The sequence below is a fragment of the Daphnia pulicaria genome, chromosome 6, assembly GCF_021234035.1.
Source record: "Daphnia pulicaria isolate SC F1-1A chromosome 6, SC_F0-13Bv2, whole genome shotgun sequence".
Taxonomy (NCBI): Eukaryota; Metazoa; Arthropoda; class Branchiopoda; order Diplostraca; family Daphniidae; genus Daphnia; species Daphnia pulicaria.
The window spans coordinates 2,688,747-2,712,131 of record NC_060918.1 but is presented as its reverse complement, the minus strand read 5'-3'; the positions used below and the strand labels follow the sequence as shown (position 1 = coordinate 2,712,131).

At 43.0% G+C, this 23,385-nt stretch overlaps 1 protein-coding gene and 2 long non-coding RNA genes across 3 annotated transcripts; all 3 read left to right on the top strand.

The window, feature by feature from the left end:
- Positions 1-11,632: 11,632 nt before the first annotated feature.
- Positions 11,633-12,080, top strand: LOC124344629. Its single transcript, XR_006919789.1, has 3 exons — positions 11,633-11,719; positions 11,789-11,933; positions 12,002-12,080. It is a non-coding gene; the product is annotated as an uncharacterized LOC124344629 (long non-coding RNA).
- A 156-nt stretch (positions 12,081-12,236) lies between these two features.
- On the top strand, positions 12,237-13,196 carry LOC124344627. Its single transcript, XR_006919787.1, has 4 exons — positions 12,237-12,278; positions 12,521-12,611; positions 12,680-12,789; positions 12,864-13,196. It is a non-coding gene; the product is annotated as an uncharacterized LOC124344627 (long non-coding RNA).
- A 2,127-nt stretch (positions 13,197-15,323) lies between these two features.
- On the top strand, positions 15,324-21,628 carry LOC124344537. The gene is made up of 2 exons (XM_046798101.1): positions 15,324-21,408; positions 21,501-21,628. Exons 1-2 carry the CDS (start codon positions 15,324-15,326, stop codon positions 21,626-21,628), a joined length of 6,213 nt encoding a protein of 2,070 aa, XP_046654057.1.
- The last annotated feature ends 1,757 nt before the right edge of the window (positions 21,629-23,385 follow it).

Below are 23,385 nucleotides of genomic sequence, written 5' to 3'. Positions count from 1 at the left end.
AAATTGGGAGGGGAAAAAGTGGGAGGGGAGAATGAGGAAAGATAGGAAGAAGGAGGGGAGGATAAGAGTGGGGAGTTCGACGGGCCAAACGTGTACAAGATACAAAAAACCGAAGATACCTTGACCTCGCGGGCGGTGAAGGAATCCGAGAAAATGTGTCGAATCCAATACAACCAAACTCTGAAAAATACAAGTCCCCAAATAAAACCAAAACTCAACCGATACTTGGTTGCAACGAAAAAAAAAACAAGTCCACAAAAAAAACCCAAACGACCGACTGGCTCACGGTGGAAGATGTATAAGTCCATAAATGGATGAAAAAAACAAGTCCCGGGCAGTAAGGAATTGGCCAGTGGGATTATACGAGTGGCGTTTTGGTCCATGTATATTGTGCGCTTAGGTGATTATGTCTAGCCGCCTGGTTCGCCGTCCTTGGACGGGCCTAGGTATACTAGTCTCTTTGCAACAACCCGCGGTCCGTCCCATTCAACCTTGACATCGTGTGTGAAACTGTTTGTTTGTTTGTTTGTTTGTTTGTTATCACCAAGCATCCAACTTTGCTGTTTGTCTGTAGCGGCGAGACGCATCCAGGTGCGAAAGATTAGAGACATGAGGCGCATGCATCGTTAAAGGCGCTTCATAATCCCACACCCACACTCATCCATCTCTCTCTCATTGCGCTCTGGTGCCTCTTTGCATCTGTCGCTTCACAGTGTGTGTGTGTGTGTACACCACCCGGGATCGAACCAAGTGGGGGGAAGGTTGGGGGTTGGAGATTTGGTTTTTTCCATTGGTAATTATCACACAATGTCCTCTATTAATTTGTATCGAGTGTTGGGTTTGAACCATGGCTTCGAATACTTGGTGGGTCCGATAGCGTTGCAACACGGTCCTCACCTCATACTCTAACCACTACACTATCAGAACTGATATTCATTCCAAGTTGAAACTCCATACAACTGCTGTCGTTGCGACTTTTGGTGCTTTTATAGTGCGCATCCACACACTACATCAATCCATCCCATGGCTTGCTACCGTATTTCATCGGCTCATGGTATAGTGGTTATAGTGCTCGCTTAGCATGCGAGAGGTCCGAGGTTCCATCCCGGCTCAAGTCATCACATTTGTTTTTAATGAACTGAAAGTAATTATTGGAAATTAATGGTCGCTTATCTCGGGGATTGAACCCGAGTTCTCTGGCATGGTAAGCTAACACTCTAACCACTGGACCACCAATTGATATCTGATAGTAACTTCAACTTCGAGTGACTCGGCACACACACACATGTCATCTATGCGGCTCGCCGTGAAAGACGAGACGCAAGCCATCGTCGACGCATGATTCTGCATATAAACCCTGCTATGCTGCTACATTCCATCACCTCATGGTATAGTGGTTAACGTGCTCGCTTGGAATGCGAGAGGTCTGAGGTTCGATCCCGCCTCAAGTCACCACTTTCGATTTTAATGAACTGAAAGTAATTATTGGAAATTAATGGTCGCTTATCTCGGGGATTGAACCCGAGTTCTCTGGCATGGTAAGCGAACGCTCTAACCACTGGACCACCAATTGATATCTGATTGTTACTTCAACTTCAAGTGACTCGGCCCACACACACATGTCATCTATGATCATCACCTTGAAAGACGAGATCTCCGTGAAAGACGAGACGCATACCATCGTCGACGAATGATTCTGCATATAAACCCTGCTTTGCTACTACATTCCATCATCTTATGGTGTGGTGGTTAGCATGCTCCCTTAGAATGCGAGAGGTCCGAGGTTTGATCCCGGCTCAAGTCATCACTTTCGATTTTAATGAACTGAAAGTAATTATTGTATATTAATGGTCGCTTAACTCGGGGATTGAACCCGAGTTCCCTGGCATGGTAAGCGAACGCTCTAACCACTGGACCACCAATTGATATCATGTGTATACTTCAACTTCAAGTGTATCGGCACACACACACATGTCAGCTATGCGTCTTGCCGTGAGAGACGAGACGCATGCCATCGTCGACCCATGATTCAGGATACAAGCCCTGCTATGGTGCTGCATTCCATCAGCTCATGGTATAGTGGTTAGCGTGCTCGCTCAGCATTGGAGACGTCCGATGTTCGAACCTGGCTCAAGTCAAAATCAATTTTAGTGAAATGAAAAGAATTATTTGAAATTAATGGTCACTCATACCGGGAACTGAACCCGAATCCTGTGACATGGTTAGCGAACACTTTATAACCACAGGACCACCAATTGATATGTAATTGTTACTTAAACTTCAAGTAGTTTTGAACACACACATACATCAGCTATGTGGCTCGCCGTTAGAGACGAGACGCATTCCGTCGTCGACTCATTACTTTGATTTGGCTCACTCCGGGCATATAATAATAATGCACCCTATTTGTCTCACGACGGGCTGAAAGTAATTCACCCGATATATTGCTACTACCGGGCGATAAAGTATTCACCCAGTTTTGCTAGCGCCTGACGGGCTCAAAGCTACATTGCTCACGCTAGGCTGAAAATAATCAATTCTATGCTGCTCACGCCGGACACGACATAATTCATCCTACGATGCTCACGACGGGCTGAAAATAATTCACCCTACATTGTTCACGCCGGACATAAAAACATTCATTGTATTTCGCTATCGGCGGGCTGAAATTTATTCACTCTATTTCGTCCACGGCGGGCTGACCATTATTCAATCTACGATGCTAATGACGGGCAAAAATAATTCTTCCCACGTTGCTTACTACGGGATTAAACTAATACACTCTATTTCACTCACACCGGGCGCAAAATAATTCACCCTATTTCGCTCAGGGCGGGCTGAAAATAATTCACCCTATATTGCTTACTCTGGGATTAAAATAATTCATCTCACATTAATCATGGCGGGCTGAAAATAATTCACTCTATTTCACTCGCGGCAGGTTGAAAATATTTCTTCCCTTTTACTGGCTTAAAATTAGTCAACCTAGGTTGATCACGCCGGGCTGGAAATATTTCGCCGTGTGTTGCTCTTGACGGGCTGAAAAAAATTCCCCTTACATTGATCATGACGGGCTGAAAATATTAAACCCTTTGCTGCTCACACCGGGCTGAAAAATATTCACCCTATTTCACTTTCGACGGTCTGAAAAGAATTTACACCAAGTTTCTCACGACGGGCTGAAATTAGTTTGCTCCATTTCGCCCACGACGGGCTGAAAAGAATTCACCCTATTTCACTCACAGCGGGCTGAAAATAATTCACTCTATTTCGCTAACGCCGGGCTTAAACTAATTCAATATATTTCGCTCACGACGCGCTGGAAATAATTCAACCTATTTCACTCACAGCGGGTTGAAAATAATTATCCCTATTTCACCCACGACGGGCTTAAAATAATTTACCGTACGTTGCTCACGCCGGGCTTAAAATAATGCACCCTTCTTCGCTTATTTTCGTTGAATATGACAATATAGATGTATGAACTATCCATTTGTTCACATCGAGACGTGAAACGAAATACCGCTGTTGGTGTAGTGGTTATATCATTGGATTGGCAACTCAAAGAATGGTGGTTCAAACCCACTCTCGACAAAAAACTGTCTAATGAAGCATATTGTCTCAAAATCGATGAAGTCCAACTCCGATGTAATTTAAACGCTTTTGCTCAGGCTGGGTTATAACTATGACATTGTGTAAGTATGCGCTATCCATATGGTCACGTCGGAACTTGATTATATGCACCGCTGATGGTGTAGTGGTTATAGCATTGGATTAGTAATCCAAAGGTTGTTGGTTCAAACCCACTATCGGCAAAAAAATATAATCCAAAATCTAACATGCAAATGATTCGCAAGTAGGAAATAACAAAAGGATTTGACACTGTTACAATTTTGTCCGCACAATAAATGACGATTTATAGCAATTCTGACTACACTCTTTCACAACTCCAAGGCTCAGTGGTTAGAGCGACGGATTCAAGATTCAGCGTACCAGTGTTCAAACGATACTGAAGACAGCAACCAGTAAATTGAAGAATACACGGGCAATTATTCAATAGGTAAGGGATAAATAGATGGGTGGCTCTAAAGTGAAGTGGTAACAAATACAGTAAATATCAACAAATTTCAAGTGGAACACATCCAAATTCTGAATAAAACACAAGTCCCCGGTACCAAATCCCTAGAAAAATTACAAGTCCAAAAAACCTGACAACCCCAACGAGCTAACAGAGAAAAACGAGTCTTGAAGTGAAACCATAATTCAACTAAAAAAAAGTACAAGTCCAAAATCACACCCATAACACCCAAAACCGAGAATACGCTCTCTTGGCCATGAGAACTCGCGTTGGAGGTATCCGAGGGAATGTGTCAATTCCAACACAACCAAACTCTGAATAAATACAAGTCCCACAAATAAACCCAAATTCCACCGATACTTGGTTGCAACGAAAAAAAAATAAGTCCACAAAAAAAACCCAAAAGACCGACTGGCTCACGGTGGAAGATGTAAAAGTCCATAAATGGATGAAAAAAAAAAGTCCCGGGCAGTAAGGAATCGGGCAGTGGGATTATACGAGTGGCGTTTTGCTCCATGTGTGCTGTGCTGTGCGCTTGGGTGATTGCGTCTAGCAAGATGGTTCGCCGTCCTTGGACGGGCATCTGGTATACTAGTCTCTTTGCTACCACCCGCGGTACGTCCAATTCAACCTTGACTCTGTGTGTGATGATGTTTGTTTGTTGGTTTGTTTGTTTGTTATCACCAAGCATCCAACTTTGCTGTTTGTCTGTAGCGGCGAGACGCATCCAGGTGCGAAAGATTGGAGACGAGGCGCATACATCGTTAAAGGCGCTTCATCATCCCACACACACACTCATCCGTCTCTCTCATTGCGCGCTGTTGCCTTCTTGCATCTGTCGCTTCACAGTGTGTGTGTGTGTGTACACACCACCCGGGATCGAACCAAGTGGGGGGTTGGGGGTTTGAGACATTTTTTTTCCATTGGTAATTATCACACAATGTCCTCTATTAATTTGTATCGAGTGTTGGGTTTGAACCATGGCTTCGAATACTTGGTGGGTCCGATAGCGTTGCAACACGGTCCTCACCTCATACTCTAACCACTACACTATCAGAACTGATATTCAAACCAAGTTGAAACTCTACACAACTGCTGTCGTTGCGACTTTTGGTGCTTTTATCGTGCGCATCCACACACTACATCCATCCATCCCATGGCTTGCTACCGAACCTCATCGGCTCATGGTATAGTGGTTAGAGTGCTCGCTTAGCATGCGAGAGGTCCGAGGTTCGATCCCGGCTCAAGTCACCACTTTCGATTTTAATGAACTGAAACTAATTATTGGAAATTAATGGTCGCTTATCTCGGGGATTGAACCCGAGTTCTCTAGCATGGTAAGCGAACGCTCTAACCACTGGACCACCAATTGATATCACATGTTTACTTCAACTTCAAGTGGCTCGACACACACATGTCACACACAGCTATGAAGCTCACCGTGAGAGACGAGACGCATGCCATCGTCGACTCATGATTCTGCATATAAACCCTGCTATGCTGCTATATTCCATCACCTCATGTTATAGTGGTTAGCGTGCTCGCTTGCAATGCGAGAGGTCCGAGGTTCGATCCCGGATCAAGTCACATTCAATTTTATTGAACTGAAAGTAATTATTGGAAATTAATGGTCGCTTATCACGGGGATTGAACCCGAGTCATCTGACATGGTTAGCGAACACTCTAACCACTGGACCACCAATTGACATGTGACTGTTACTTCAACTTCAAGTGACTCGGCACACACACACATGTCATCTATGCGGCTCGCCGTGAAAGACGAGATGCATGCCAACGTCGACTCACGATTCTGCATATAAACCCTGCTATGCTGCTACATTTCATCACCTCATGATATAGTGATTAGCGTACTCGCTTAGAATGCTAGAAGTCCGAGGTTCGATCCCGGTTCAAGTGACAATTTTTGACGAATTTTGAAATTTGTAATTGTTGGAAATCAATGGTCCATTTCTCGGGGTTTGAACCCGAGTACTCTGTCATGATTAGCGAACACTCTAACCACTGGACCACCATTTGATATCTGTTTGTTACTTCAACTTCAAGTAACTCGGCACACACACAATGTCAGCTATGCGGCTCACCATGAGAGACGAGACCCATGCCATCGTCGACTCATGATTCTGCATATAAACCCTGCCATGCTGCTACATTTCATCAGCATATGGTATAATGGTTAGCGTGCTCGCTTGGAATGCGAGAGGTCCGAGTTTCGATCCCGGATCAAGTCACATTCAATTTTAATGAACTGAAAGTAATTATTGGAAATTAATAGTCAATCATACCCGGGATTGAACCCGTGTCTTCCTGCGTTGTTAGCAGACACTCTAACCATTAGACCACCAATTGATGTCCGATATCAACTTCAACTTCAAGTAGATCGGCACACACTTACACACACACACATGTCACACACAGCTATGCGGCTCACCGTGAGAGACGAGACGCAAGCCATCGTCGACTCATTATTCTGCATATAACCCATGCTATGTGGCCACAACTCATCGGCTCATGGTATAGTGGTTAGCGTGCTTGCTTAGCATGCTAGAGGTCCGAGGTTCGAACCCGGCTCAAGTCACATTCGATTTTAATGAACTGAAAGTAATTATTTGAAATTAATGGTCACTCATACCGGGCATATAATAATTATGCACCCTATTTTTCTCACGACGGGCTGAAAGTAATTCACCCGATATATTGCTACTACCGGGCGATTAATTATTCACCCAGTTTTGCTAGCGCCTGACGGGCTTAAAGCTACATTGCTCACGACAGGCTGAAAATAATCAATTCTATGCTGCTCACGCCGGACACGACATAATTCACCCTACGATGCTCACGAGGGGCTGAAAATAATTCACCCTACATTGCTCACGCTGGACACAAAAACATTCATTGTATTTCGCTATCGGCGGGCTGAAATTAATTCACCCTATTTCTTCCACGGCGGGCTGACCATTATTAAAATTACGATGCTAACGACGGGCAAAAAAAAATCATCCCACGTTGCTTACTACGGGCTTAAAATAATACACTCGATTTCACTCACGCCGGGCTGAAAATAATTCACCCTATTTCGCTCAGGGCGGGCTGAAAATAAACTCTATGCTGCTCATGCCGGACTTAAAATAATTCACCCTACATTGCTAACTCTGGGATTAAAATAATTCATGTCACATTAATCATGGCGGGCTGAAAATAATCCACTCTATTTCACTCACGGCAGGCTGAAAATATTTCATTCTATTTCCCCTTTACTGGCTGAAAATTAGTCAACCGAAGTTGATCGAGCCGGGATGAAAATATTTCGCCGTGAGTTGCTCTTGACGTGCTGAAAATATTAAACCCTTTGCTGCTCAAAGAGGGCTGAAAAATATTCACCCTATTTCACTTTCGACGGCCTGAAAAGAATTTACACCAAGTCTCTCACGACGGGCTGAAAATAGTTTGCTCCATTTCGCTCGCGATGGGCTGAAAAGAATTCACCCTACATCGCTCCCGCCAGGCTAAAAATAATTCACCCTATTTCGCTCACGACGGGCTGCAAATAATTCACTACAAATTGCTCACACCGGACTGCGAATAATTCACTCTATTTCGCTCATGACGGGCTGAAAGTAATTCACCCTATTTCACTCACAGCGGGCTGAAAATAATTCACCCTATTTCACCCATGACGGGCTTAAAATAATTTACCGTACGTTGCTCACGCCGGGCTTTAAATCATGCACCCTTTTTTCCTTCTTTTTGCTGAACATGACAATATAGATGTATGCTCTATCCAATTGGTCACGTCGAGACTTGCAACTGAACACCGCAGTTGGTGTAGTGGTCATAGCATTGGAGTGGTAATTCAAAGTATAGTGGTTCAAATCCCCTCTCGGCAACCTTTGTCTATTGAATCAATTATTCTCAATATCGATAAAGTCAAATTCTGATGTAATTTAAACGCTTTTGCTCACGCTGGGTGATAACTATGACAATGTGTAAGTATGGGCTATCCAACTGTTCACGACGGAACTTGACTACACATACCGCTGTTGGTGTAGTGGTTATAGCATTGGATTGGTATTCTAAAGGGCGATGGTTCAAACCCACTCTCGGCTAAGAAAAAACGAGGCAGTCTAAAAATATCAATCGCAAGTTGGAAATGATACAAGAGTCTCCACTGGACCATAGAACAATACTTACAATTTTGTCGCACATTAAATGACGATTTATAGCAACTCTGGCTACATTCTCTCACAACTCCAAGGCGCAGTGGTTAGAGCGTCGGAATCAAGATTCAGCGGACCAGTGTTCAAATGACACTCCAGACAGTAACCAATAATTGAAGAATACATGGGCAGGTACTCAACGGGTAAGGTATAAATAGATGGGTAAAGTAAAGTGGGAACAAATACAGTAAATATAAATAAATGTCGAGTGAAACACATCTTAATTCTGAAAAAAACACAAGACCCCGGTGCCAAATCCCTCGAAAAATTACAAGTCCAAAAAAACCTTACAACCCCAACGGGCTTACAGAGAAAAACGACAGAGTCCTTAAATGAAACCAAAATATCACGTAAAAAAGTACAAGTCCAAAATCACACCCAAAATACCCAAATAGGAATGTGTCAAATCCAACACCACCAAACTCTGAATAAATATAAGTCCCAAACATAAACCCAAATTCCACCGATACTTGGTTGCAACGAAAAAAAAATAAGTCCACAAAAAAAATCCAAAAGACCAACTGGCTCACGGTGGAAGATGTAAAAGTCCATAAATGGATGAAAAAACAAGTCCCGGGCAGTAAGGAATTGGGCAGTGGGATTATACGAGTGGCGTTTTGCTGCATGTGTGCTGTGCTGTGCGCTTGGGTGATTACGTCTAGCAAGGTGGTTCGCCGTCCTTGGACGGGCATCTGGTATACTAGTCTCTTTGCAACAACCCGCGGTGCGTCCCATTCAACCTTGACTTTGTCTGTGAAACTGTTTGTTTGTTTGTTTGTACGTTTGTTTGTTTGTGCATCCCGCTTTGCTGTTTGTCTGTAGCGGCGAGACGCATCCAGGTGCGAAAGATTAGAGTCGAGGCGCATTCATCGTTTAAGGCGCTTCACCCCACTCTCAAACACTCATCCATCTCTCTGCTCTGCTCGGTACTCTCAACTGCATCTCGCAGCTGCCGCTGTACATACCACATGAGCGCCACGAGGGTTCGAACCAAGTGGGGGGTTGGGGGTTGGAGATATTTGTTTTTTCCATTGGTAATTATCACACAATGTCCTCTATTAATTTGTATCGAGTGTTGGGTTTGAACCATGGCTTCGAATACTTGGTGGGTCCGATAGCGTTGCAACACGGTCCTCACCTCATACTCTAACCACTACACTATCAGAACTGATATTCAAATCAAGTTGAAACTCCATACAACTGCTGTCGTTGCGACTTTTGGTGCTTTTATCGTGCGCATCCACACACTACATCCATCCATCAAATGGCTTGCTACCGAACCTCATCGGCTCATGGTATAGTGGTTAGAGTGCTCGCTTAGCATGCGAGAGGTCCGAGGTTCGATCCCGGCTCAAGTCACCACTTTCGATTTTAATGAACTGAAAGTAATTATTGGAAATTAATGGTCGCTTATCTCGGGGATTGAACCCGAGTTCTCTGGCATGGTAAGCGAACGCTCTAACCACTGGACCACCAATTGATATCACATATTTACTTCAACTTCAAGTGGCTCGACACACACATGTCACACACAGCTATGCAGCTCACCGTGAGAGACGAGACGCATGCCATCGTCGACTCATGATTCTGCATATAAACCCTGCTATGCTGCTACATTCCATCACCTCATGTTATAGTGGTTAGCGTGCTCGCTTGCAATGCGAGAGGTCCGAGGTTCGATCCCGGATCAAGTCACATTCAATTTTAATGAACTGAAAGTAATTATTGGAAATTAATAGTCACTCATACCGGGGATTGAACCCGAGTCTTCCTGCGTTGTTAGCAGACAGTCTAACCATTAGACCACCAATTGATGTCCGATATCAACTTCAACTTCAAGTAGCTCGGCACACACTTACACACACACACATGTCACACACAGCTATGCGGCTCGCCGTGAGAGACGAGACGCAAGCCATCGTCGACTCATTATTCTGCATATAACCCATGCTATGCTGCCATATTTCATCGGCTCATGGTATAGTGGTTAGCGTGCTTGCTTAGCATGCGAGAGGTCCGAGGTTCGAACCCGGCTCAAGTCACATTCGATTTTAATGAACTGAAAGTAATTATTTGAAATTAATGGTCACTCATACCGGGGATTGAACCCGAGTCATCTGACATGGTTAGCGAACACTCTAACCACTGGACCACCAATTGATATGTGACTGTTACTTCAACTTCAAGTGACTCGGCACACACACACATGTCATCTATGCGGCTCGCCGTGAAAGACGAGACGCATGCCAACGTCGACTCACGATTCTGCATATAAACCCTGCTATGCTGCCACATTTCATCACCTCATGATATAGTGATTAGCATACTCGCTTAGAATGCTAGAAGTCCGAGGTTCGATCCCGGTTCAAGTGACAATTTTTGATGAATTTTGAAATTTGTTTGTAATTGTTGGAAATCAATGGTCCATTTCTCGGGGTTTGAACCCGAGTACTCTGTCATGATTAGCGAACACTCTAACCACTGGACCACCATTTGATATCTGTTTGATGAACCATCGATTGATATGTTATCATCTCATCATACCCAAGTAGATCGCGTTGAGACGAGACGCGTGCCGTCGTTGTTGACCCATAATTATATAACGCATAACAGCTTCACTTGCTTGGACCTATCCTAACTGAAATCGGAAACAGAATTGTCAAATCTTTTACCCTGTCGATTATTTATTTGCCGTACTTTTCCCCACACCTCGATTCCAAAGTTTTCTGTGTAAAAGAATGCGAAGAAGATATTTTTTTGCCAATAGTGTAACACTCAGACTGAAATTCTTATTTTCTGTCTTTTCCTCCAGCAAACTTTTACCTTCCTGAGACTTTGCTGATGAAAAGATTGTGAATAACAATTATTTCCTGAAACTGGACCATCCCAGCATAAATTCTTATTCACAGTCTTTCATGAGCAAACTTTTACTTTACTGTTATTTTGGTGATGATAAGATTGCGAATAAGAAAAATTTCCTAAAACTGGACCATACCACGTTAATCTAACCAAAACAAAACAAAGTGTCGACTGCTATAACCAAAACAAAACAAAGTGTCGACTGCTATTATAGAAAAGTTTGTTGTTTTCAGTTGAAAGAGCTTCTGGGACTTGGCCGCTAGGTGGCACCGGTGAAACGACTTTCTTTCCTTTCAACTCTAAGGAAATTACAAATATATATCAAACTATTAATTACAAGTATAGGAACATTTATTAAGTTAACTAATAATTTTTTGTGCTTTTTTTGCTGCTGATGTAAAAAAATTTACACAGCCGACATAGGAAACCTCGGAGATTCCCGTCCTCTAGATTAAGTAGCCCATGCTCCTCCTTGGCGTCCTTGCTTAGCCGCTACTCCTTGCAGGCTGCAGTGGCAGCAATTTTTTTTGAATTTGTTTTCCCTTAAGTAAGAATGACGACAAGAACCATCGTATTGAAGTTCTATTTAACTAATCGTGTTTTTACGAAGAAACAGATGTACTCATAGCCGTTCCCATATGAACGCTTTATTTTGTGAAATCGAAAGAGATGTTTTAGTAAAGCTTCAAAAACTGATTATGTGATGGACAGTGAAACCGTTCAAGAGAATACTGGCCATACCAGTTCAGTGATACCTGATGGTAATTATTTGTTATACTTTGACTATTTTATTGTGTTTTGTGTTTATCATTAATCATAACTTTTTTAGATCAGATGCCATTCATCCTGTGAGAGTTCTCTCAAACCAGGTTGATAGCAAGGTTGATAGTCAAATAGTTGAAGAGAATGTGCCAGTTCAGTGATCTCTTGCTGCAGGTAATTATTTGCTACTCTTTTCGAATATATTGTGTCCTGTGTTTATGGTTAATCTTAACTTTTCTTAAATTAGATGCCATATGTCATGTGACAGTTCTCTCAAACCAAGTTGATAGTCAAATAGAAGAAGAGAATACTGGCCGTGCCAGTTCAGTGATCTCTTGCTGCAGGTAATTATTTGCTACTCTTTTCGAATATATTGTGTCCTGTGTTTATGGTTAATCTTAACTTTTCTTAATTTAGATGCCATTAGTCATGTGACAATTCTTTCAAACGTACCAAGTTGATAGTCAAATAGAAGAAGAGAATACTGGCCGTGCCAGTTCAGTGATCTCTTGCTGCAGGTAATTATTTGCTTTCTTTTAGAATATACTGTGTTCATGATTAATCTTATCTTTTTAAAAACCAATAGCCATCCATCCTGTGACAGTTCTCTTATACCGGGTTGATATTCAAATAGATGAAGATAATACTGGCCATACCAGTTTCAGTGATAACTGATGGTAATTATTTGTTATACTTTGAGTATTTCATTGTGTTATGTTTTTATTATTAATCATAAATTTTTTAGATCAGATATGCCATTCATCCTGTGACAGTTCTCTCAGGCCACGTTGATAGTCAAATAGTTAATAGTTAAAGGGAACACTGGCCGTGCCAGTTCAGTGATCTCTGCTGCTGGTTAGTTATTTGCTAATATTTAAAAAAATACTGTGTCCTATGTTTATGGTTAATCTTAACTTTTCTTAAATCAGATGCCATCCTTTTTATGACAGTTCTCTCAAACCATGTTGATAGTCAAAATAAATGATGATAATCTGTCAGCGGACACTTGGTTGTGTGGTTAGAGTACCCGCGCCGTGATTCGTTGAGTCGCACGTTCAAGTCTCTTGCTGGAAGTTCATTTTGAATTTTCGCCTTTTGCGCGGAAAACTGTTTCTGTTGATTATTTAAATTCGTATTTTGTAACCGGAATTATATATGTATTGGTGTCGTGGTTAGCACGCTCGCCGTGTAATCATGAAGTCGGTGGTTCGATACTCCATCCAGACAAATGTTTTACTGATTTTTTTTTTCGCCAATCAATAAAAAAAATTATAGCAGACAACTTCATTGTTTATCTCACAATACGGCGAAACGTCAGATATTGTGTGTTACAGTTTTTGTTGTTATTCACTGTTGATTCAACTGAAAACTTTGCTGGTTCCATATATATTGAAAAGTCAAAGGTGAGATTGGTTCAATTTTATTCATTGTGAGAATTTGCATTATGAAACTGTAAAACAAGACAAATTGGGCAAAATGAATGTTAAACTGGTTTGGCTTAGTGATTCATGCTTTGTTTTGTATTTCTTATTCGCAGTCTTTTCATCACAAAATCTCAGGAAAGTGGAAGTCTGCTGAAGAAAAGACTGCGAATAAGAATTTCTGCTGGCATGGTACAGTTTTAGGAAATAATTCTTATTCACAGTCTTTTCATCACCAAAATCTCAGTAAAGTAAAAGTTTGCAGATGAAAAGACTGTGAATAAGAATTTCTGCTGGGATGGCCCAGTTTTGGGAAATGATTCTTATTCGCAGTCTTTTCATCAGCAGAATCTCAGTAAAGCACAAGTAAACTGAAGAAAAGACTGCGAATAAGAATTTCTGCTGGTATGGTCCACTTTTAGGAAATAATTCTTATTCGCAGTCTTTTCATCTACAAAATCTCAGTAAAGTAAAAGTTTGCTCAAGAAAAGACTGCGAATAAGAATTTTTGCTGGGATGGTCCAGTTTTAGGATATTATTCTTATTCACAGTCTTTTCATCAGAAAAATCTCAGTATTAAAGTAAAAGTTTGCTCAAGAAAAGACTGCGAAAAAGAATTTCTGCTGGGATGGCCCAGTTTAAGGAAATAATTCTTATTGACTCATGTTGTTTTGTATTTCAGCATTTGATTGGTGGCTTATTCATCGATTTCGCTGTGTATTTACGACCGCCTTTAAGTCAACGACTAAATTCAGGATTTGAATTCTAAGGTAATCTGATTTTCCGATACCATTTCTAGATATAGTCTTAATCATCAATGTTGAAAGCTTTGTTAAGTGTGGGTAAATCTTGGTTATGTGTGTCATTAATTATGAATTGATTGTGTTTTCAGTGTTTTGGTTTCATCATGTGATCTAAACTTAAGGTATCAAGTATATTTTAGCTTCTGTATATCATTTTGGGGTCATTGATTTTCCATACTTTGGTATACGTCGGTGGAGTATTGGATAACGTTCGCTTCCGTACTAAGAGGTTTATCCTTCACATCTAGATTAAGTCAATTCTGTTTTTTGGTTTTGAATAAATGTCTGTGATTGATAACTATGTGCTATGCCTTGCATCTACTTGAAAAAAAAAACAACTGCTAGAAATCGCCAGCTCCCGGCTATTTTGTCGTCGAATTGATTTTTCATGTCATCGGCCCGTGGTGCTGTGGTTAGCGTGGCGGATTTCAATCACTGAGGTTGATGGTTCAAAACTGATTCCGTGAAAAAAAAAAAAAATTGTTTATTTCAAAACTGTGTTTCTTTCACTGAACTTGGTGCATTTGTGTTGCTTTTGTGTTTTAATACTAATATGTGTTTTTTTGTTGCCATTCTTCAGCGGGATCTACAATATTCGAGTCGCCGGTTATTCCAACTTCGAGATGTCTTCCAGCTTCCTACAGCATCACAACACTCATTTCTCAAGTAAAGTACTTTCCGAATTCCATCAATTTAAAGTCCGTAGCATGTTATCTTAGCCTGCTAAAGACTTAATAGTTGTGGTGTCCGACGGTTTTCAGCCAATTTGTGCTGGTCTTGGTGTAGCGGTTAGCATTATGGCTTTCAAACAGCCACAATTGCGATTGAAATCCCGATCAAGTCAGCATCAAGTTGAGCGTCAATGAAAATAATTGTATTACTTTTGCCATTTTTGGAGGTATGTCTTTTGTGTAACGAACAGTCGACAACCGGAGAGGAGCTAACCTGCGATGCGTATTTGTTTATCAGATGTGAACCTTAACCGGGCTGTACCACTGGGATATTGAGCACCGGGTGTCGACGGCTTATGTTCGTATTTGTGTTTAGTTTTAAGCTTTTTGAACATTTGTGCGGTGTAAAGTCCTCCAAAAGCCCTCCAAAAAGCCCTCCACTGATAGTAGCGAATTTTTTTTGGAAAATTAGGGGTTATTTTGCTGATCTGAAAATGCCACCGCGTCGCGAATTAACTCGAGAGGAAAAGGATGAGAAGAATAGGAAGGCTAGGGAAAAAAGAAGTCTCGAAGACCCGGAGGCAAAACAAGTTAGATTGGCGGCTCAGAGGGAAAAGGCCAAGTTCGTCCGTGAAGAGAAGCGTCGTCGGCTCAATCCCGAAGATGATCAGGCTGCAAAGAATTTGAAGGCGCAAAAGGCGAGAGAAGACCGTCAGGCAGAGGCACCTGACGAAAGAGCGTTGAGGCAGAGGTTAGATGCGGACCGGAAAAGAGTCGCCCGTGCTAGCGAGACGGGAGTTGAGCATCAAGCTAGGCTGCTCGATCAAAGAATCCGGCAGCAACTCCTTAGGCAGGAGCAGAATGAAGAAGATGATCGTGCTCGACTGTTGGCCGAGGAGGAGCGGGTAGCAGTTCTTCGGCACGGAGAACAAAATCTGCACGAAGAAGAAAATCGTATTCGATTGGATGCTGAGGCAGAGCGGCAGGCTGGTCTTTTTCAATCAGAAGAAAATCGTTTGCGATTGGAAGCCGAGGCAGAGAGGCAGGCTGGTCTTCTTCAAACAGAAGAAAATCGTGTTCGATTGCAGGCCGAGGCGGATCGGCAAGCTGCCCTTCGTCAACAAGAAACGGCATCTATCTTGCGAGCGATGAATCAGAGAACAACGTCTGATCGTTCAACGGTTGTTCTTGCCAATGATGCTGTGGCAGAGCGTCCAGCAAGACAACAACACCAGGCAGGAAAGACAGCTGTCGGCAACCGAGAAACTCCTGAAGAGCAACGAGCTCGATTGCAATCCCAGGCATTACGGATGAGAATTCTGCGGCAAGATGAATCTGAAGAAGAGAGATCAGCTAGGCTTCGAGATCAGGCCTTGAGGCAAAAAGCTCTGCACCACGAAGAATCAGAAGCAGAAAAGTTGGCTCGACTACGGGAACAGTCATTACGGCAAAAAGCTCTGCGGAACGGGGAATCGGAAGCAGAGAAATCAGCTAGGCTACGCGAACAGGCTCTGCGGCAAAGTTCCTTGCGTAGCGAAGAATCGGAAGCAGAAAAAGCAGCTAGGCTGCGTGAAAAGGCTCTGCGGCAAAGTTCTCTGCGCAACAAGGAATCGGAAGCCGAAAAATCAGCCAGGCTTGGCGCACAGTCTCTGCGGCAAAGTTCTCTGCGCAACGAGGAATTGGAAGCCGAAAAAGTAGCTAGGCTGCGCGAACAGTCTCTGCGGCAAAGATGTCTTCGGAATCAAGAAATTGAAGCAGAAAATGTGGCACGACTTCGTGATCAATTAGTCCGTCAGGAAGGTTTACGCGACAACGAAACTGAAGAAAGCAATCTTTCTCGACTTCAGGATCAGTCATCACGCCAGGAAGTCGTACGAGAAAAGGAAACCACAACGGAACGAATAGAGCGCGCCATCTCTGATAGATTTCGTCAGCAAGTCAATGTGTTCGACGAAATTGAGCAGGAAGGTCGCGTTGAACACTCTGATTTCATGGCTGATTACAGAGCGACCGAGAACGAAGAAGAAACTGCTATGAGGCGTGAAGAGGATCGGCTTCGAACAGAGTTACGTCGAGAACTTGAAGAACAACGAGAGCGAGAAAACGAAGAATTGCGAGCCAGGGATGCACTTGATCATGGCGAAATTAATCCAATTGAAAATGAAGAAGACGAAGCTCTTCGTTTGCAGTTGATGACTGAACGCGACCGGCGTGGAAATCCAAGAACTCATCGGCAGGCTTGCAAAGAAATCGTGGCAGAGGACCGCGTTCACTTGCATGATTGCGGAGATTTGACCAAGATTTGCTCGGAATGTGATGCCAAACATTTCGCGAAAGAAATGCCGAAAGACAAGAAGTTCCAGCAATGCTGCGCAAAGGGCAATGTCATTCTTCCACCTGCTAAGCCGTGTCCAGAACCATTGGCCAGCCTCTTGCAAAACCGGCATCCCAAATCGAAACATTTCATGAAGCAGATTCGAAATTACAACAGCGCCCATGCTTTCGCCTCTATGGGAGCTAATTTTTCAACGCCGCCGGGTCGCGGCCCGACCTGTGTACGCATCCATGGTCAGATTTACCACCAAACTACTCCTCTCGGTCAGACGGCAAATCCCAGATACTCTGATTTGTATTTTTTGGATTCTGCGCAGGCTACTGATTTCAGGGCGAATATCGAAATGATGTCAGGTTGTTGTAGAACTTTGATGGAAGAGCTGGACGCTATGCTTCGAGAAATGAATCCTTACGCCTTGACCTACAAGATGATGCGTCAGGTTCTTGAAGAAGAATATGTTCAACGTGAAGCTGAAAATCTTCCTCACTACACTGTCGGCATGATCATCACTTGCGATAGGAGAAATGTCGACCAACGAAGATACAACTGTCCAACGGTCAACGAAATTGCTGTGGTTTTCAAAAGCACTGACGGTGAACCACCAGCCTACAGAGATATTCGTGGCCATCTCTACATTCCCGTCAGAGGCCGACGATTCATCCAGATTGACACAAAAAAGGTTATGTGTGATCCGATGTGTTACCCACTTTTATTTCCGAACGGTGACGACGGTTGGCAAATCAACATGCCTTATACCACCACCAGACGGAGAGAGAGAGATGAAGCGGCAGCAATGGCCATGATTGTTGAAGAAGATGAAGAGGAGCAGATTGATCCCTTGTGGCTCAACCCCAGAGTTTTAATTCGTGAGGAAATGGCCGCAGCAGATGGCAATGCTGTGATTGAAAATGAGACAGGTGAAGAACAAGAACCAGAAGCGGACGAGGAGAACGACGATCGACCACCGAACAGAAACAGAGGCCCACGCTCAAGAGTGACGCAAGCCGAATTTTACAGTTCGCGCATATCAGTTCGTGGTGATTTCAACAACGTTTTGGCTGGGGGTCCCGTCACTCAGATGTATTTTGTCGATTCTTACGTCAAGACCGAGGGGAGTCGCCTAGATTGGCTCAGACGAAACCAGAAAGAGCTGCATGTTGAGCGCTACTGCGGCCTGATGGATTACATCAACAATCGAGCAGAGAGAGCAAATTTGGCAGTTGGCTCGATCTACATTCTCCCTTCGTCTTTTATTGGCAGTCCTCGAGCCATGAAACAAAATTACCAAGACGCTATGGCAATTTGTGGAAAATTTGGCAAACCGACTTTTTTTGTGACGTTTACCTGCAATCCCAAGTGGAGGGAAATTGTTGCTAATATCCCAAACTACTTGACGGCTTCCGATCGTCCCGATATGGTCGCAAGAGTATTCCACTTGAAGAAGAAAGAGTTGGTCGACGACATCGAGAAAAAGCAAATATTGGGTTTCGCCGCGGCCAGAATCGAAGTCATCGAATTTCAGAAACGTGGACTGCCTCATTGCCACATGCTGGTGTGGGTCGACAGCCGTGACGCTCCTTCGACACCAGAGGATATGGATAAGACCATCTGCGCTGAAATTCCCGACAAGACACTCTATCCAAGACTTTACGACTCTGTTATGGCTCACATGATTCACGGTCCGTGTGGAGCCATCAACAAAAATTCTCCCTGCATGGATGAAGAGGGCTGCAGTAAAAAGTTCCCCAAAGACTTCAACGAAGAGACTATGATCAATGACAACGGCTATCCGACGTATAAAAGAAGAAACACTGGTGTTGTACATCGTTTGAAAAGGGGGCACACTCACTATGAAGTGGACAACCGATGGGTTGTTCCTTATAACCCTTGGTTGCTACTGAAATATGATTGTCACATCAACATCGAGTATTGCGCCAATATGACCACTGTCAAGTACATCTTCAAGTATGTGTACAAAGGTCACGACTGCAGCAACATTGAAACGAAAACTGGAACGCATCAGCAGGCTGGAGAAGAAAACGAGCAGGTTTTTGTTTGGGACGAAATCTCCACCTTTACGGACACCCGTTACGTCAGCGCGCCAGAAGCCGCCCATAGAATCTTCAAGTTTCCTCTCAGCGATCGTTCTCATACCATCACCCGACTAGCCGTGCATCTGCCTCTTGAACAGTCCGTCTTTTTCCAACCGGGCAACGAGGAACAGGCAGTCATCAATGCCGCGACCAAAGAAACGACGTTAACTGCTTGGTTCATCTTGAATCGGGATAATGAAGAAGCGAGACAGTATTTTTACCGAGAAATTGTCCATCATTTCTGTTTCGTTAGGTCGGGTGAACGTTATTATTGGAAACCACGAAGAAGAAATATTAAAATCATAGGCCGCTTATATACCGTGGGCGTCCGTCAAGTTGAGCGATACTGCCTTCGCTTGCTTCTCATCAACGTCAGAGGATCAACCAGCTTTGAAGATCTCCGCACGGTCAACGGTGTCCTTCTACCGACGTTTAAATCAGCCGCTTCTGCTTTGAATTTGCTGGAGGACGACAGCGTTTGGGAGAAGACCTTGGACGATGCCGCCGCCTTTGAAATGCCGGAGCGATTGAGACAGCTCTTTGTCGATGTCTGCCTCTTTTGCAATCCTACCGACGCTCTTCATCTCTTTGATCGGTCTCTGCCCCACCTTATGGAAGATTTCATTCGAACTGGTCACGATGCGGAAGTCGCCAAAAACTTGACTTTGAAATGGATTCAAGACAAGTTGATTCTCCACAATAGAACAATGGAAGAACTCTCTTTGCCTGTTCCTGACTTTCAGCTTATTCGCCAAATTATTGAAGCTCAACTCGAAGAGAATACTGCAATTACCCGGATAGAAAAGAGACGATTGGGTGAACTGATGGTTACTCAATTGAACGAAGGTCAACGAGCCGCCTATGATCAAGTCATGGCTGCCATCAACGACAACAACAACTCAGTTCCCCATCAGTATTTTTTGGATGGTCCTGGAGGTACTGGCAAGACCTTTTTGTACAACACTCTGATCACCGTACTGCAAGGCCAAGGGAAGACAGTCATCGCCGTCGCTTCTACCGGCATCGCTTCTACGTTGTTGATTGACGGCTCAACATACCATTCCCAATTTAAGATCTACCCTCCAATTACCGAAGTTACCAGATCGAAAATTGTAGATGGAAGCACTCTCGCTAATTTGATTTTAAGTGCCGTTCTCATCATTTCCGACGAAGCCACAATGAAGACAAATCACGCTCTCGACGCTTTTAATTTCCTCTTTCAAAAATTGGAAAAGAAAAATATACCTCATGGTGGAAAAGTCCTTCTTCTTGGTGGTGACTTTCGTCAATGTTTACCAGTCGTCCGACATGGAAACAGGGTGAAGGTGGTGGAAGCTACAATCCGAAATAACGCAACGTGGCCTCTGTTTCGTCATCTTCGTCTAACCCAGAATATGCGTACCGTGGCCGGCAATCAAGACTACGCTGACTGGCTTATTCAGCTTGGAAACGGTACTCTGCCAACGAATCCAAGACTTAACAATCCCGATCTCATCGAAATTCCTGCCGAATTTCTGGACTTTGGACGGAATTTGATTGAGTACGTCTTTGGTGTTCCTTCTCTTCTTTTGGATCCAGAGGTATCTCAGCAGATTTGCAGTCGAGCCATTCTCTGTCCGAAGAACGAAGACTGCCTACGGATCAACAATCAGATCATCAAAGACATGCCTGGAATAGTTCATCAGTACAAAAGCATCGACACGATTGATTCGGACGATCCTGAAGAAATTGCCAATTATCCAACCGAGATTCTCAACACCTTTAATGTGTCCGGAATTCCCACTCATGTTCTCAAGTTGAAAGTGGGAGCCATCATCATTCTGCTCAAGAACATTGATTCGCGTAAGGGTCTCTGCAATGGCACCCGTCTCATCATCAGGGCCCTCAGAGAAAATCTGATCGTTGCAGACATCGCTTCCGGCAAGAACAAGGGTCACACGGTTTACATCCCGCGAATGACGCTGTCGCCCACCGATTCCGATCTTCCTGTCACACTCAAGAGGCTCCAGTTTCCTGTGCTGTTGGCATTTGCCATAACCATCACCAAGTCACAGGGCCAGACTTTTGATCGTGTCGGCATTTTCCTCCCGGAGCCTATCTTTTCTCACGGTCAGCTGTATGTGGCTTTTTCACGTGCAACATCGAAAGAAGGTTCATAAATAATTTTATAGATTTTTGTTTACTTCTTTTACTTAATAGTATTTTTTACATTATTGTTTTTCTATTGGGGAAAAAACCCATAGGAGTGAAAGTCGAAATAGCTGAATCTGCAAAGCAAGGACGGCTTTTCAGAAATCACCTGACAGCCACTGAAGAGGAAAAAGAAAAAGTATTCACCGTCAATATTGTTTACAAAGAAGTCCTTTTGTAAACACATCATCATCACACAGTTAAACGACTTAATCCTTTATACCATTCGTCCGTAGTCAACCCCTGAAAACCTTACTGGATCCCTTTTTCCTTTCTATTCCTTTCTTTCCCAGCTTTTCAAACCCAAGAGGAACTAAATTCCGCCTCGGTCTACGGGCCAAAAAATGGAGCACGGGCATGGCCATGGGGTAGTACCCATGTGCGCTCAACCGTGAATTAATAATATTAAAGTGTATCAATAAATACCAAAAATAATTTAAAAAAAAACAAATTTCAAAATTTTCGCCAATGAAAAATATTTTAACAGTGTTTTACGAGCAATAAACATCAGTAAATGGTGTACTGGTTAGCGTACTTGCTTAAGGACAGTAATGGTAAAAGTTCAAGCCTGGCTGAGAGCCGTTATTTTTTTATATATTCTTCGGATTTCAAAACTGATAGTTTTCAAAGTATCGCACTTATAATGATGATGCCAAGTATTATTTCGCCGTTTATGAACGCTATAGCCACTACACATTTTTTTTATTTATCTGTTAATTAAAAATCGATTGATTGAAACGACCATTCGAACAGTAATTCACCCGCTTTGCTCATGCCGGGCGATTAATACAACCTTAGAATAAACCTTAAACATTGTCCGATAAACAGTCCAACAGATTTGATTACAACGAGCGATGAGTGACATCACTGAAAAAAGATTACGCATCGATGGTTCAAACCCACAGTCGGCTAATATCTTTCTGATGTAAAGAATAGCACGAGTAGCGACCGAATGATGTTTAGCGATCGGTAGCGATTTTAAAAAAATGTCTTCAAATCCAAGGACTTTAATTTTGCTCCAGCTGGGCGATATCCATGACAATATGTAAGTATGCGCTATGCACCTGGTCACGTCGGGACTTTAATAATCATACCGCTGTTGGTGTAGTGGTTAGAGCACTGGGTAGGTGACGCTAAGGTTGGTGGTTCAAACCCACTCTTGGCAAACAACTGTGTAATAATGCAAATATTCTTAAAAACGAATAATTCAAAAACCGATGCAAATAAATCGATTTTGCTCATGATGAGTTGTTACCATCACAATCTGTAAGTATGCGTTAACCTCCTGATCACGTTGGGACTTGATTTCCACCACCGCTGTTGGTGTAGTGGTTATAGCATTGTATTGGTAGTTCAATCATTGATGGTTCAAGCCCACTCTCGATAAACATCTATTACATGTAGAAAATAATCTCTCAATTGAGTAATTCTTATACTGATGCCTATAAATCGATTTTGCTCACGCTGGGCGATAACCATGACTATGTGTGAGTATGCGCTGTCAACTTGGTGACGTCGGGACTGTTGAAGTTAATGAGCACCGCTGTTGGTGTAGTGGTTATAACATTTGATTGATAATACAAAGGATGGTGGTTCAAACCCATTCTCGGAGAACAACTGTCTAATGAATCAATTATTTTCAATATCGATGAATTCACACACCGATGATAATATGTCGATTTTGCTCACGCTGGGCGATAACCATGACTGTGTGTGAGTATGCACTGTCCACTTGGTGACTCCGGGACTGTTGTCACTCATTATCACCGCTGTTGGTGTAGTGGTTAAAACATTGGATTGTTAATACGAAGGTTGATGGTTCAAACCCACTCTGGGCATTTAACTATGTAATGAAACAAATAGTTTTACAATAGAATAATTCTGATACTGATGCCAATTAATCGTTTTGCTCACGCTGGGCGATAACCATGACAATGT